At 56.8% G+C, this 13,930-nt stretch overlaps 1 protein-coding gene across 1 annotated transcript in view; it reads left to right on the top strand.

Annotated features, from left to right (window-relative positions):
* Positions 1–13,930, top strand: part of CELSR1 (cadherin EGF LAG seven-pass G-type receptor 1) — a gene marked incomplete at its 5' end in the record, with an annotated part of 137,268 nt that overhangs the window by 70,102 nt on the left and 53,236 nt on the right. The window contains 4 exon segments of the mRNA XM_049626733.1: positions 247–469; positions 5,403–5,518; positions 5,901–5,935; positions 5,937–5,990. Coding sequence (XP_049482690.1) covers positions 247–469; positions 5,403–5,518; positions 5,901–5,935; positions 5,937–5,990 — 428 coding nt within the window.

The raw sequence follows: 13,930 nt of genomic DNA, 5'->3' as shown, positions 1-13,930 counted from the left end.
GCGCGGGGACCCCGGCAGGGCTGGGGCAGGGATGGGACCTCTGTGGAGGAGCCCCCTGGGGTGTTTCCGGGGAACTGTCCTGGGATCGCCCCCTGGGAGCGGGATGCCACCATGCGGGACGACTGCGACGCGGTCCTCGGAAGGCCCCGGGCGCTGCGGTGTCTACATGCTGCACGGAGACGGCCGCCCGCGGGTCGGGTTCCGGGGCCGCAGGGTGACCTCTCCCCCGCCCGTCTTGTCCCACAGGAGAGCACTGCGAGGTGAACTCGCGCTCCGGCCGCTGCGCCAACGGCGTGTGCAAGAACGGGGGCACGTGCGTGAACCTGCTCATCGGCGGCTTCCACTGCGTGTGCCCCCCCGGCGAGTTCGAGCGGCCCTACTGCGAGGTGACCACCAGGAGCTTCCCGCCCCAGTCCTTTGTCACCTTCCGAGGCCTGAGACAGCGCTTCCACTTCACCGTCTCCCTTGCGTGAGTGCGTCCCGTGCGCCCCGCGGGAGAGCGCCTGGTGCTGCAGCAGCCGTCTCCAGGGGACAGCGGGGCGGCGTCCGGGGGCCCTTTGGTCACAAGGGCAGAACTTCAGGACGCCAGCAGCGGGGGGAGGGGGGCGGGGGGGGTGGAACCCGGCCGGAAGCCTGCCCTCGCTCTTCTCGTCCCGCTCCCTTGCCGATGACACTGGGGCGGCCCTGGCGCCCAGAGGTGAGGGGCACGGGGCCCGGCCGGCCGGGCCCCGGGTCGACTCAGCTTGGGTCCAAGAGCTGGGCAGCCGAGGGCAGCCGCCTGTGGCCTCGCCTGTGTCGAGGGTGCAGGTGCTCCTTTATTTCTGCGTACGTTTCTGCAGAAGTGGGGTGTATTTTATGTGTGGTCGTTTGTGCCCCTGTTTGGGGCCCGTAGGGTGGCCTCCTGGTGGGGACGTGGCACCTGTGCCCTTGGAGCAGACATCTGCTCCCTGCCGGCTGCCCATTGAAGACGGGCTCCTCTCCGGGGGTCCTGCCCCCCCCCCCCACCAGGCGAGGGGTGCAGTGCAGCCGACAGGCCCTGGGGGGCGCTGGTGGGAGCTGCAGCCCGGAAGAGTCGGCTGTGAGGCCTGGTCTTTGCGGTGAGTGGCCAGGCATGTGCCACCGTGGCTCCAGCCCAGTGGAGCCCGGTGCAGCCGGGAGTGTGGGCTGGCTTCTTCGGGGGAAAGACCGTGAGCACAGTGGGCACAGGGCAGGCCAGGCCTGTGGGCAGGAGCTGGGAGCCGGCCTGTGCCGTCTCGAGGGCCGCACGGTGTATTCCCAGCGGTGAGCGTGGTTGGGGCCGGTGCCCTCAGTTTGCTGCAGCTCATGCTTGTTGAGCACCTGTTATGCCAGAGATGCTCTGGGTAACGGGTGAATCAGAAAGACTTTAGACACATCCTTAGGGATCTTCAAGTCCAGTGGGAGGGACTCCAGAAATGAATGCTGGGAAAGGCTCCCCGATCATGTGGAGATCCCGGGCAAAGCCAGCTCTGGAGGGCTGGGATGCCGGACATGTGGTTCAGGCTCCCCGACCTCTCCCCCGGGAGCCCCTCTCTTCGGAGCTGCCTGAGGCTCAGGGCCCACCTTGGCCTCTGCCCCCACCTCTCACCCTGTCGCATCCTATGAGCCCCTTGAGCCCCCGTCCTCCTGTCCCCTGTTTGGCCGCTTCGCTTCTCCCTTCCCCGGCCCCAGCACCTTGGCCTCATCCTCTCTCCCTGGTGACCTGGTGTGACGGCACTGGATTCGTCAGCTTGGCCGGAGTCAGCCTGAGTCCCGTTGGGCCTGCCTCCTGCCACACGGGGCTTGAGTTATCAGTGGGTTTTCTGCACTGTGGCTGGGACCTTCTCCCCCTAAACTGGTTCTCCACGCAAGCTCATTGGTCGGTGGTGGGAACTCAGGCCCGACTTCCTGATCCTGATTTTTGTCCTGATTTCAGCTCGTTTATCATGCTGAAGTCTCCAGGGTGGGTACCCTCCCTCTTTGAAACCTTTAAATCACTGCGCAGGGTCCCTGGCTGCCACTCCCTGCTCTCAAGCTCCCGGAGAGCCACGCCTGTCACCACCGTGCTCTGGGGAGGCAAGACATGGGGCTCCGCTTGGCCCTCCAGGCCTGGATGGCTGTTTTCCTTTGACTGTAAAGGCGGTTTCGAGGCTTGGGTCACTTGGAGTCCCATAGTTCTGAGGCCGTTGCCTGTTTTATTTGGGCCATGGTTCCACCACATTCTGTAGAAAGGCCGATGAGGGTCCCTCCCTGGGGCGTGGCCTGAGGGCTTGGGGCGCAGAGGAAGTGTCTGGGGCAGCTGGCCCTCAACGCCGACTGCCGAGCTGGGCCCTGGGTGCCGGGCCCTGGATCCTAGCTCTCTGCCCGCTCGGGATGCCGGGTCTCTGTCCTCAGCCCGTAAGACCTGCACCCAGAAGGCCCACCATGTGGGCACAGCCTTCCAAACTGGGGCTCTGCCGTGGGGTCCCCAGCCACTCTGTGCCCCGTGTGGCTTGATGTTTAAAACATCACATCCTGTGGGCGTCCGCCCTCCCGATCAAAGGCGTTTTGGGTCTCCTAGCACGTGTTATCCCTGGCCTGTGACGCGTGGTGGTTGGGGGCTTGTGACTTTGACGTCCGCGCAGCCATGGCCCTCAGTCACGTGCTGTGCCCCGACCACCGGCAGCGAGTGAGCTGCAGGGAGGGGGTCCCTGTCGGAGGCTGAGCTGAAAGGGGACCAGAAATGCCGGTGCCGGAGGCGGGCAGGCCCGGAAACCGACAGAGGAAGTCTGTTGGCTCCAGACTCAGGGAGAATCTGAGAAATGAAGCATTTGATTAATGTCCGGGTAACGTAATGTGATTGATGTCCGCTTGCTTGTCAGATTTGGTGTCTTTAGCTGATTCCATTTGCCAGCAACTTACGGGCAGTTTGCCGTACGCGTGGCCACGGCCAGGGCGTCAGGGCGCCGCTGAATCAGTGAGGAGTTTTTTAGGGAATGACTTCGGAAGCAAAAATCCCGAGAAGTCCTCCCAGAACTTGAGCAGAAAAGCAGCTACGCTCTGGGGGCCGTGCTTCGGGGGTGGACACCCCGTGGGAAAGGTGGAGTGGGGCGCCTTCCTCCTCGTCCTCCACCCCCTGCCCCCCCATCCTGTGTTCTTGGCCTCTTCCCCGGCCCCTCGCCGCGTCTCCGTCTCTGTTTCTGGTCTTTCCTCCTTGTCTTGCCCTGTCCAGACCTTCCCCTTGGCCCTGGGTCTCTTGTTAGGGCTCTGTGTCCAGCGGGAGACCTCCGGGTGCCAGCTCGGGGCGGCGGGGGGCATGCAGGGCCGTTGGACACGAACACCTCGTACCGACCCCCACCTTGGTCCAAGGAGAAACCCACGGCAGAGCCGCCTGCCCGGCAAGGATTAGGCGTGACCCAGGAGTCTCCGTTTTGTCCATAATCCGTGCCCTTCTTCTGCCTGTTTCCCCCCAGACCCAAAGCATCCCCTTCGCTGTGCGGGGGGTTTTCTCTACCATGTCACTGGATCTTGCTGATGTTGTAAACGGAGGGGGAGGCCACAGGGCCCCTCACCTGTGGACGAGAACTGTTTGTTTTAAGGAGCTCAAAGGAAAGGCTGAGGTCAGATGCCTGAGGCAGGGTCCGACACTCTTGCTGCTTGAAAACAGATAATCCAACCTTGAATCAAAGGAAATAATTTCCCCCACTTAATCTCCGGTGAGACAGACATCGAGCTCGCCTAGGAAACAGTTCCCAGGTTCCTATAGGAGACGTTCTAGGTTCTCTGTAACCAGGGTGTCGGGAGGCACCCCAGGTCGAGCTGGCCTTCTTGGGACCCCGGGGTTGGCTGAAAGATCTCTGAGAATGTTTACGTCTTGTTGACATACGTGGGTTTTTTTTTTTTTTTCAACGTTTTTTTTTTTTTTATTTTATTTTTGGGACAGAGAGAGACAGAGCATGAACGGGGGAGGGGCAGAGAGAGAGGGAGACACAGAATCGGAAACAGGCTCCAAGCCATCAGCCCAGAGCCTGACGCGGGGCTCGAACTCACGGACCGCGAGATCGTGACCTGGCTGAAGTCGGACGCTTAACCGACTGCGCCACCCAGGCGCCCCAAGGGTTTTTTTTTTTTTAATGTTTATTGATTTTGAGAGACAGAGACAGTGCAAGTGGGGGAGGGGCAGGGAGAGAGGGAGAGAATCCCAAGCCGGGCTCGAACCCACGAAGCCATGAGATCATGACCTGAGCCGAAACCAACGGTTGGATGCCTAGCCGACTGAGCCACCCAGGCGGCCCCAAATAAGTGGTTTCTAACTCTTCAGAGGCTTGAAGTCGGGCAGGTCTGTTCAGTTTCACCCCTCTGGTTTCCAATCATGCTTTCACCCATTCATTTGTTTGTTAGCACGTCGTTATTAAGCACGTACATGGACCAGATCCTGTTTGGGGCTCCAGGATGCAGTAGTGAGTGAGAGTCAGTTCCTTCCCTTAAAGATCATAGCTCTTACACACGAATAAGTAAACAGCATAACTTCAGAAATAGACTAAGTGATGTGATAGATTTGAGCGGGTCGGAGCACCATGTAGATGGAATGAAGTTTACAGAAAGTGCAGTCAGTGCCTCCTGAGAGATCTGCGGAGCCAGGGAGGGTTGTTGGGGGGGGAGGCAGCAAGTGCAAAGGCCCTGGGGCAGGGAGGGGGTAGTGTTTGGGAGCGCAGGGTCGTGGTGAAGACCAGGGACAAAGGCCCTGAGGCAGTCATCACCATCAGCCTCCCTGCGTGGGTGGTATTGCCTTGAGGAACGTGCACAGGGACGTTTCCAGTAACAGAACATGCACCGCACGTGTTTCTTTTTTCTTCTTCTTCTTCTTTTTTTAAAGTTTATTTATTTTTGAGAGAGAGAGAGAATGGAAGCAGGGGAGGCGCAGAGAGAGAGGGAGGCACAGAATCAGAAGCAGGCTCCAGGCTCCGGGCTGTCAGCGCAGAGCCCGACACGGGGCTCGAACTCCCCACCCGTGAGATCATGACCCGAGCCAAAGTCGGACGCCCACCCGACTGAGCCCCCCAGGCGCCCCTGCACCACACGTGTTTCTGTTCACACGCCTCTAACTGGTGCAGTGGCTGCGTCATCCTCCTAGGACACGGTTCAGATGTCCTCTTTTCCTGTCCTCCCGGCCGTGGAAACCAGATTCCTCTGTGGTATCTGCTTTGCTATTCCCAGAAAAGAACATCGCCAAGCAGGTTTTATGGGTCGTCGACTCCTGATGAGAAAAATGAGTTTCCCGGGGACGAGAGTCTTTCCTGAGTTGGTCCCCACGCTCTCGCCCTCTGCCGGCTGGGCGTGCCGCGTCGTTGCCCTACCCCCGGCCGTCTGCGGCCCCTCGGTGCCAGGCCATTCGTCCTGTGACATGCTTCTGCTTGGCCCCACAGGTTTGCCACCCAAGAGAGGAACGCCCTGCTGCTCTATAATGGCCGCTTCAACGAGAAGCACGACTTCATCGCCCTGGAGATTGTGGGCGAACAGGTGCAGCTCACCTTCTCAGCAGGTGGGGCCTCCTCCCCAGGAAGGAGCCGCTCTCTGAGCCCTTGACGGGCACCCTGTCGCTTGAGACCACCCTCGTCCTTTGCAGCACCTTTAAGTGTGCTCCCTGCCCGTCCCCTGGTCCTGTTGGGGATCTGTCCTGTGGGGGGAAATGCAGAACGCACGAAGGTGTTCATGGCGGTGTTATTTATGATGCTGAAAAGACGGAAGGCCCGGCTCGGGGTTCCAGACATTGGGGAACGGTTGGGCATCTGATCTGTAGATTGAAACTATTTAAAGAGCCGTGAAGCACGTCGTCACCCACGTTGTTGGAAGAGAACGTCGATCCAGGCTGTGTCGTCTGTGGCCCGCTAACCTGTGCTCTCTCTGGACTCCCCCACCCGCAGGTGAGGCCACCACAACGGTGACCCCGCAGGTCCCGGGGGGGCGTGAGTGACGGGCGCTGGCACTCGGTGCAGGTGCAGTATTACAACAAGGTAGGACGGGGGGCCCCCCCCCCCCCCACACCGCTTCCCGCCAGCCTGGGCGACCAGTGGCCGGGCCCCAGCAGCTCTTCTGTCTGAAGTCATTTATTTATTTATTTATTTATTGTTTTAATTTTTTTTTTAACGTTTATTTATTTTTTTGGGACAGAGAGAAACAGAGCATGAACGGGGGAGGGTCAGAGAGAGGGAGACACAGAATCTGAAACAGGCTCCAGGCTCCGAGCCGTCAGCACAGAGCCCGACGCGGGGCTCGAACTCGCGGACCGTGAGATCGTGACGTGAGCTGAAGTCGGACGCTTAACCGACTGAGCCACCCAGGCGCCCCTGTCTGAAGTCATTTATACTCCGAAATGTAAAAAGTATATACTGGCTGAAAAAGTTCTTTAGGAAGTGTTTGTTGAGGGTCTGTGTAAGTGTCCCCAAGCCCCGTGCTGGGGTCGGGGAGACTCGGGGACCCCCAGAGGTCCCCCTGCAGTGGAGGGAGGCGTGGAAAGAGTTTCTTCATTGCGGCTGCTTTGGCTCGGGTCATCGCCGGTGGCTCCGGTGGCTAAAATTGCAGGCCATTCAAACACAGCTCCAAAGCCAAGATTGTCCGTTCGTACCCAGATGTAACCCGAGCGTCAGGAAGGTGGAGGAGATGCTGTGGAGGTGTGGGCAGTTTTGGTTTTGTTTTATTTTGCCGTTTCCTGGCTTGTAAGGAAAGAGTTCATCAGAACTACCCCACTTTCCATGGCTGTAGCGTTTGGGAGCCGCTTTTCTCTTTCCTGGGAAACTCCAGGGCGCCTCCCACCGAGGGTGGGCGAGAGACAGCAGCCTTCTCTTGGGCACAGATAATGAGACTTGCGCCCCTGTGTCCCGGGGGGTCAGGAGCCCCCGAGGACGGGGCTGTGCCCCGTGGGCCTCTGTGTCCCCGTAGCTCGGGGCACGATCCCTCCGAGCCCAGGGAGCCTTCTGCCTGCTTGAATCTGCTCCAGCCAGCAGGACAGACAGATGGACAGAGACACGCCCCCTGGTTTCCCCATTCATGTACTCTGGGTAGCTTTCCTGCGTCCAACAGCGATCATGGGGGCTGAGCGCCAGCTAAGGGTGCAAGCCGGTCAGAGTGGGCCGAGGGGACCCCCCAGAGCCCGTGCACCTGGTGCAAAGACCGCGTACCTGGTGCATTTTCTTTCCTGCCTGTGTGGGAACACACCTCCCCCACCAGACCCGGCTGAAGGCTTTTGGCTGCGGGGCTCTGCCGGCCGTGGCGTCCCCGTCAGAGTGCCTGCACGTAGCGAGTTCTGGAATCTGCCGATGGCCCAAACAACAGTGTGTCACAGTTGGGCGGGGTCGGGACCGCCGACTTGGCTGCCCCTGCCCGTGCCCTACTGCACCATCCCTGGCCGCCACCCGCACATAGGGAGCACCCACCAGGGGCCTGCCTGCCGGCAGCCAGCTGGTAAACACCACAGCCAGGCAGCCCCTGGCACGTCCCGGAGGAAGGAGCCTCCCTCCAGGAGGCACGCAGAGGTGGGTCCCCGGCAACCCGCCCCTTCCGTTCCCAAGGCCGGCCTTTCAGCAGCAATGAGCCGCTGAGCCAGACCCTCAGCGCCAGGATTAGGCCTTTCCTTTCCTGGAGCTCAGCTGTTTCCTCTCTTGCCCGAGGTTATTCGATGGAGGGAACCCAGCAGTTTTCACTTCTATCTTAAGGCCTCCTTTGTGGCGTTTGCGGGCCACACAGTCGGGGAAGTGTTCGCAGAGATGATGCACCTCTGTCTAGTGGGGGGGGGGGCGGGGGGGGGGGGATTTTTTGTCTCGCTGCCCGAGGCTCTTCTCCAGATGCAGCGACGATCTGAGTGGCCCACGGCCAGGGGTAGGCACATTTGTTTGCAGGGGTGAGAGGGCTGCCCGTCCCAAGGCAGGACGCCCCGGGATAAGGGGTGAAGGCAACCCAGAAAATGAACCCTAGGGGCTGGTTGTTCTGCCCTCTGGCCTCTTGTTTTATGGTCCTCGGCGAGGCCTCACCTGCCCCTGCAGAAACTCCTGGAGCCACAGGTCTCCCGAGCAGCTCAGCCACGGGCCCCTCACCTGCGCTCCATTTACAAGACAATGTATCTGAATAATTCAGGGCAGTCAGGGAGGGTAGAATGGTGGAGAGTCCCGCCCCTCGCTCTGGTTCACACGCCCTCCCTCCTGTTTCTCCCAGGCGGGTCTGCTCTGCGTTGCCTGCGTGGGAACCCCCCGGCCCCCACGGACCCTCCCCACGTCTGCAGGGGGCGTGGGGGCCTGGGAATCCGCCTGGGCCGTTTTATCAGGCAGGAAGCAGGGAACCCTCAAACAGGACGGTCCCAGCAGGGCTTATCCCTAAAATAGGGTGTGGGGCATCCACGAGGGCTAGTGCGGGACCCTGGACTGGTGGCCGCAGCGGGGCTGTGGCCGTGGCTCCCCTCAGGCCTGGAGGAACAAGGGGACGGCAGAGCCCAGAAAGACAGAGTCCTGGAGAGAAGCCACTTACATGGAGCAGTGACCTTCCGCGGAGGCTCTCCTGACAGCTCGCCCTGCCCTCCCCCTGATCTCCTGTTGGGCTCCCATTGGCCAAAGCCAGCCAGAAGCCAGACACAGCAGGCCCTTGATAAGGTCGTAGGGTCGGCCTCCCACGCAGAGAGCAGGCAGTCAGTTTACTTTTTCTCCGCTTGATGACGTTGTAGACGAGAAGGTCTGCAATTCACCTTCCGTGAGAGGAAGGTACACTGGAGTCTTTTCTGGAAAGGTGTTTTCAAAGCAGCCTCTTTGCACAGGCATGTTGAACTTTGTCAAGCTCGGCGGAGCCCTTCCCGCACCCCCGCACCGCGGAGGTTCAGGGCTGGTCTGGACTATTTGTGATCCTGACTCCTGACTCTGTCGCGGACATGCATTGTTTCCGAGGCCCTCTTGGAGGATAAACGTTTGCACCGCCAACTCGCAGAAGAGCAAACGCACCTGATGGGAGAGGTTTGCAGAGTATTTGGAAATGATGCCTTGTTCCAAACTCGGGTTTGGCCGCGGGGTGGCTGCGGGGTGGGGAGACTCAGGCTCCCTGTGGAAACGGCTCTCACGTGGGCGTCTCATCTCTTTGCTGTTCCTGCGGAGGATTCTGTGCAAGGGGGCACTGGGTCCCTGAGCACGGGCCTGCTGTCGTGCTGGGTGTCTGCAGGGGTCACATCGAGGCCCCTCGCCGTGCCCCAGGATCCCTCCGCTGGGGCTGCGGGCATAGACCCTTGTTAATGAGAGGTTTAGGATGGTCCTGGGGAAACCAGGACGGCTCATGTCCGCCTTGACCGTGGCATCAGGGGGTGTCCGCCCAAGCCAGCTGTGCGCCCCGGGAGCCGGCATAGACGTGTAGACTGGAAGACACGGACGTGCCAGGGGGGCGCGCTCCTGGGACACATCAGGCAGGGTGGCCTGTTTGGGGCATGGGGCTCGAGGAGAGAGGGGGTGGTGGGAGTGGTGGTCAGACAGGGCCAGATCGGCTGGGGGTTTTGATGTAGGATGAAGAAGGGGTTGAGGAGGACGTGAGGCGTGTTACGCAGGCGTCCGCACCTCGGGACTATTGACGCCTGTCATTAGCGGCTCATTCTTTGTTTCCGAAGGGTGTTGAGCAGTGCCCCTGACTTCCATCCATTAGGTGCCAGCAGCACCCCCTCGTTGTGACAACCAGAATTGTTTCCGTCTATTGTCAGGTGTCCCCACAGGTGCCTCAGCAGGGGAACTGATGCGTTGGCCGGCCGTACCCGCCTGGATGGGACGGTGGAGTCCCTTGAGGCTGGGCTGGCCACACGGTCCTGGGTAGGCTTGGCCCGTGCTGGCTCAGGGGCCGTTCTGAGATGATGTGGGCTGCCTTTAGTAAGCGAGGAAAGTATTTTCATCAAGAAAGGAGAGCTCGAGTTAAATGGAAACCCCCTCCAGCATCAGTATTCTCTCCTTCTGATTGGGCAGAGCATCCAGGTGCTTGAGATTTCCATGACCTTGGGGAAAGGGGCTGCTGGGTGTCGTCAGGACCCTGCCCTGTGTTTCTGGAAGTCACTCATAAGCTCTTGGGTCTGAGCCGCACATTAACTTCCAGGAACCTCGAAGGGAGTGGGTGATGTGCGGGGCAGTGCAGAGGAGTGACCCCACATGCTGCCCCCTGGGCTCAGGGTGGGGGTCTCCCTCTGCTTCACGGAGTGCTCCAGAAAACCCAAGGGTTTCTGCCCAGAGTCTTGTGTCAGGCTGGTTTTGATGGGAGCCCTCCTGGGGGTCATTCCTACAGAACCCCTGTGGTTCAACTGTGTGGCCGTGGGGTTGTGGCTGCCTGGTCTCCCTGATCACTCCTTGTAGCCCTTTCTTCATGCCGTGTGTTCACTCACCAATACGTGGAGTGTTTATTGAGTGTCTACTGCATACCAGGCACTGTTCTAGATATGGGGACGTACAGAGCACAGAAGGGGTAAAAGCATCACCTGGGAGCTCCTGTTCCAGAGACGGGGGAGGGAGAGGGAAGAGGGAGGAGGAGGGAGGGGAGGAGAGGGAAGAGGAGGAGGGACCGAGAAGGAGCAGTGAGCACCTTCCTTGAGCTGACTCTTCTGGACAAATAGGCCTGCATGACCTCGCCCCTCCTCACCCCTCCAGCAAGCACTGGGCCAGGCAGGGGAGGTGTGGGGCTTGTATTGTTTGGGCTAGAGCCCCGCAAGAGCCTGTCCTTTTGAGATGTCTCCAGAAGGGTGGAAAGCGGCTGTTAATAGAGAGTGATAGTCATATGCTGCTTTCTGAAACGGTGCAGATGTCAGCAGGTGTTAACTGTTGTTTTTTATGAGAAGGGACACGTAGTTCTCTTGTCGAGTCCGACTTAGGGAAGCGGAGAAGTTATTTGGCAGAATAGAGGGTGGTGTAGCCGTGAGGAGGAACGAAGTCGATTTCTGCGTGCTGACGTGGAAACGATCTCTAAGAATGTTGTTCATGGGTTTAACAAACACACTGAAGGCCGGGTTGTAGACCGCACACTTTTTAATCTCAAATTGGGAACTTTCGGGAGAATCGCAAAGTTAAAGTTAGAGCTCATATTCCCTTTGACCAGATTCCCCAGTTGTTGACATTGTTCCACGTTTGCTTTATTATTTTCTACCCCCGCACACATAGCCTCATATTTCACCTGCTGGTCTGAGCACCCTCGATGCTCACACCTGTGTCAGGTGTCGCTGTGCTGAATGTCGGCTGTGTTCTAATTCTGTCAAGCTCTCCAAATGTATACGTTTTCTTTTTGCTAGAACAAGGAATTCTCTCTTCTTTCTATTTATTTATATTTGGTATGGTTTCACAAATTCCTGTCTTACTCAATGGACCATAATCTATCCTTTTCATTAATTCGATGTTCAGATTAGTTCTTGTTTGGCCCGTGTCTCAGATTTGGCAAAAGGGACACAGGTGTAAGGGCCAGCTGTATCTAGCTCCGGCCTTTTGACTCCCCTCGCCATTTGTATTAGTGCGCCTTTGCTGGTTGGCACAGAAGGATGTTCCAGGCTTATCTGGTCCTCAACCCCAGCCCTGGAATCAGCCATTTATCCATAGAACTCTGGATTCTTTTTGCGACAAACGGCATTTAGAAACCAAGATTCGGGTGCCAGGTGTGCTTGGTGCTGCCGGGGTGTCTCACTCTCTATTTCTTTCACAGGCAGAGCTGGGACATGTGTCAGTGTGTAGTTGTGTGTGCACAGACTTGTATGCACACACGGAAGTTCACGTTTGTTTCATCTCTACTTGTTGAAACCCTCGAATTCCATCCAACGTAGGCTCATTCTAGTGTTTTCCTCTTTCATGTTTGTAACCCTCTTCTCTCAGTGAGAAACCTGTTCCCATTAGCCTCAATCTGGCCATTTATTTTCTCACTCTACCATTATTTAAACAATGTGCTGGCCCACTAGGCCACCACCTTGCAAGCTGCTCCCTCCCTGGGCCTGACTGTACCACTGACTCCAACAGGTGCCAGGAACAAGGGGTCTTAATGGAGATTTGGCTAATGTATCAAATTATTCAGAAAGTAGAGGAAGGAAAGAAGGAAGGAAGTTTGTTATAAAACTTGTGAATTTGTAGGCAATGAAAATACAAAATGCCAAAATATGCAGGATGCAGCTAAAGCAGTACCATGAGGAAAATTCATAGCACTGAAAAAAATACTATCAGAAAGTAAGTCTCAAATCAATAATCTAAGCTTCCACCTCAAGAATCTCCAGTAACAAACACACTGAAGACCTGGTTGTAGACCACACACTTTTTAATCTCAAATTGCAAACTTTTGGAAGAATTGCAAAGTTTAAATAAGAACTCATTCCCTTTGACCAGATTCCCCAGTTATTGACATTTTTCCACGTTTGCTTTATTATTTTCCACCCCCCCACCCCCTTATGTCCTCATAGTTCACCTGCTGGTCTGAGCACCCTTGATGCTCACACCTGTGTCAGGTGTCACTGTGCTGAATGTCAGCTGTGTTCTAATTCCGTCAAGCTCTCCACACGTGTGAGTTGGCAAAAGAAACTCAAAGCAGGCAAGCAGATGGAAGCAAATAATGAGCAGAAATCAGAGGAGTTGAAAATAAAAAAATACAGAAAATCGATGAAACAAAGAGCTTTGGAAACATCAATAACACTGATCACCTTCTAGCCAGATTGACGAGAGAAGGGAGACAACACAGTTCCCAGTGTGAGGAATAAAACAGGATATCAGTACAGACCCTGCAGACACTGGTGGTTAGTGGAAGAATTCCACACGCAATCCTCTGTGTGTGCATTTAGGACCCAGACAAAACAGTCCAATTTCTCAAAAATGCAGGCCACCACAACCCACCCGGTATGAAATAAAGAATTGGACCACCTTGCTGTTCAAGAAATGGAATTTGTCATTTATTAAAGGAAATTTTTTTTAACGTTTTATTCATTTTTGAGAGAGAGCGAGAGCAAGAGTGGGGGAAGGGCACAGAGAGAAAGGGAGACACAGGATCCGAAGCAGGTTTCAGGCTCTGAGCTGTCAGCACAGAGCCCGACGCGGGGCTTGAACTCATGAACCACGAGATCATGACCTGAGCCGAAGTCAGATGCTCAACTGACAAAGCCACCCAGGCGCCCTTGGAGTTTGTCATTTAAACACTCCCCAAAATGAACCCTCCAGGCCCAGATGGTTTCACTGGTTAGTTCTACCAAATGTTTAAAGAATGACACCAATTCTATACATCCCTTCCAGAAAAATAGAAGAGGAGGGGATGCTTCCCAGGTCACTGGGACATTAGTAGTAGTACCCTGATATGAAAACCAGATGAAGACAGCACAGGACACCAGAGGCTGGTGTATCTCATGACCCCGTGCAGCTCATGTCCCCATGGAAGCCTGTACATGGCATGTTCACAGCAGTCCCAGACTGGACTCTGTGGGTGAACGGTTAAACGGACTGTGGTGCGTCCCTTGCGTGGAATGTGGGCTGTGACTCACGGTTCTTGCAGCAAAGACACATGATGAGTGACAAAAGCCAGCCTCACAAGCTTAGGTACTGCATGATCCCATTTACAAAATGTTCTGGAAAGAACGAAAAGGACTGAATTGGAGAAGAGAGTCGTAGTTTTCCGGGGCCGAGGTGGGGGCAGGAGGGACGCAGGTGTGTCTGTGGAAGGACCACAGGCGGGGTCCTAGTGGTGATGGAACATTCTCCATCCTTCTGTGATAGTCTTCTACTGTTTTGCAAGATGTTTACCATTGGTGGAAACCGGGTAAAGGGCACATCAGATCTCTCGTTATTTTTCTCAGTTATGTGCATGCCTATGACTATCTCAAAATAAAACGCTCGACTAAAAGAACCTTGAAAGATATGGGGCACCTGGCTGGCCCAGTTGGTGGAGCCTGCGTCTCTTAATCTTGGGGTTGTGAGTTCAAGTCCCACGTTGGGTGTAGAGA

This window comes from Panthera uncia, chromosome B4 (genome assembly GCF_023721935.1).
Source record: "Panthera uncia isolate 11264 chromosome B4, Puncia_PCG_1.0, whole genome shotgun sequence".
In the NCBI taxonomy this organism is placed as follows: Eukaryota; Metazoa; Chordata; class Mammalia; order Carnivora; family Felidae; genus Panthera; species Panthera uncia.
The sequence above is the reverse complement of the archived record's forward strand: the minus strand, read 5'-3'. Positions and strand labels throughout refer to the sequence as shown.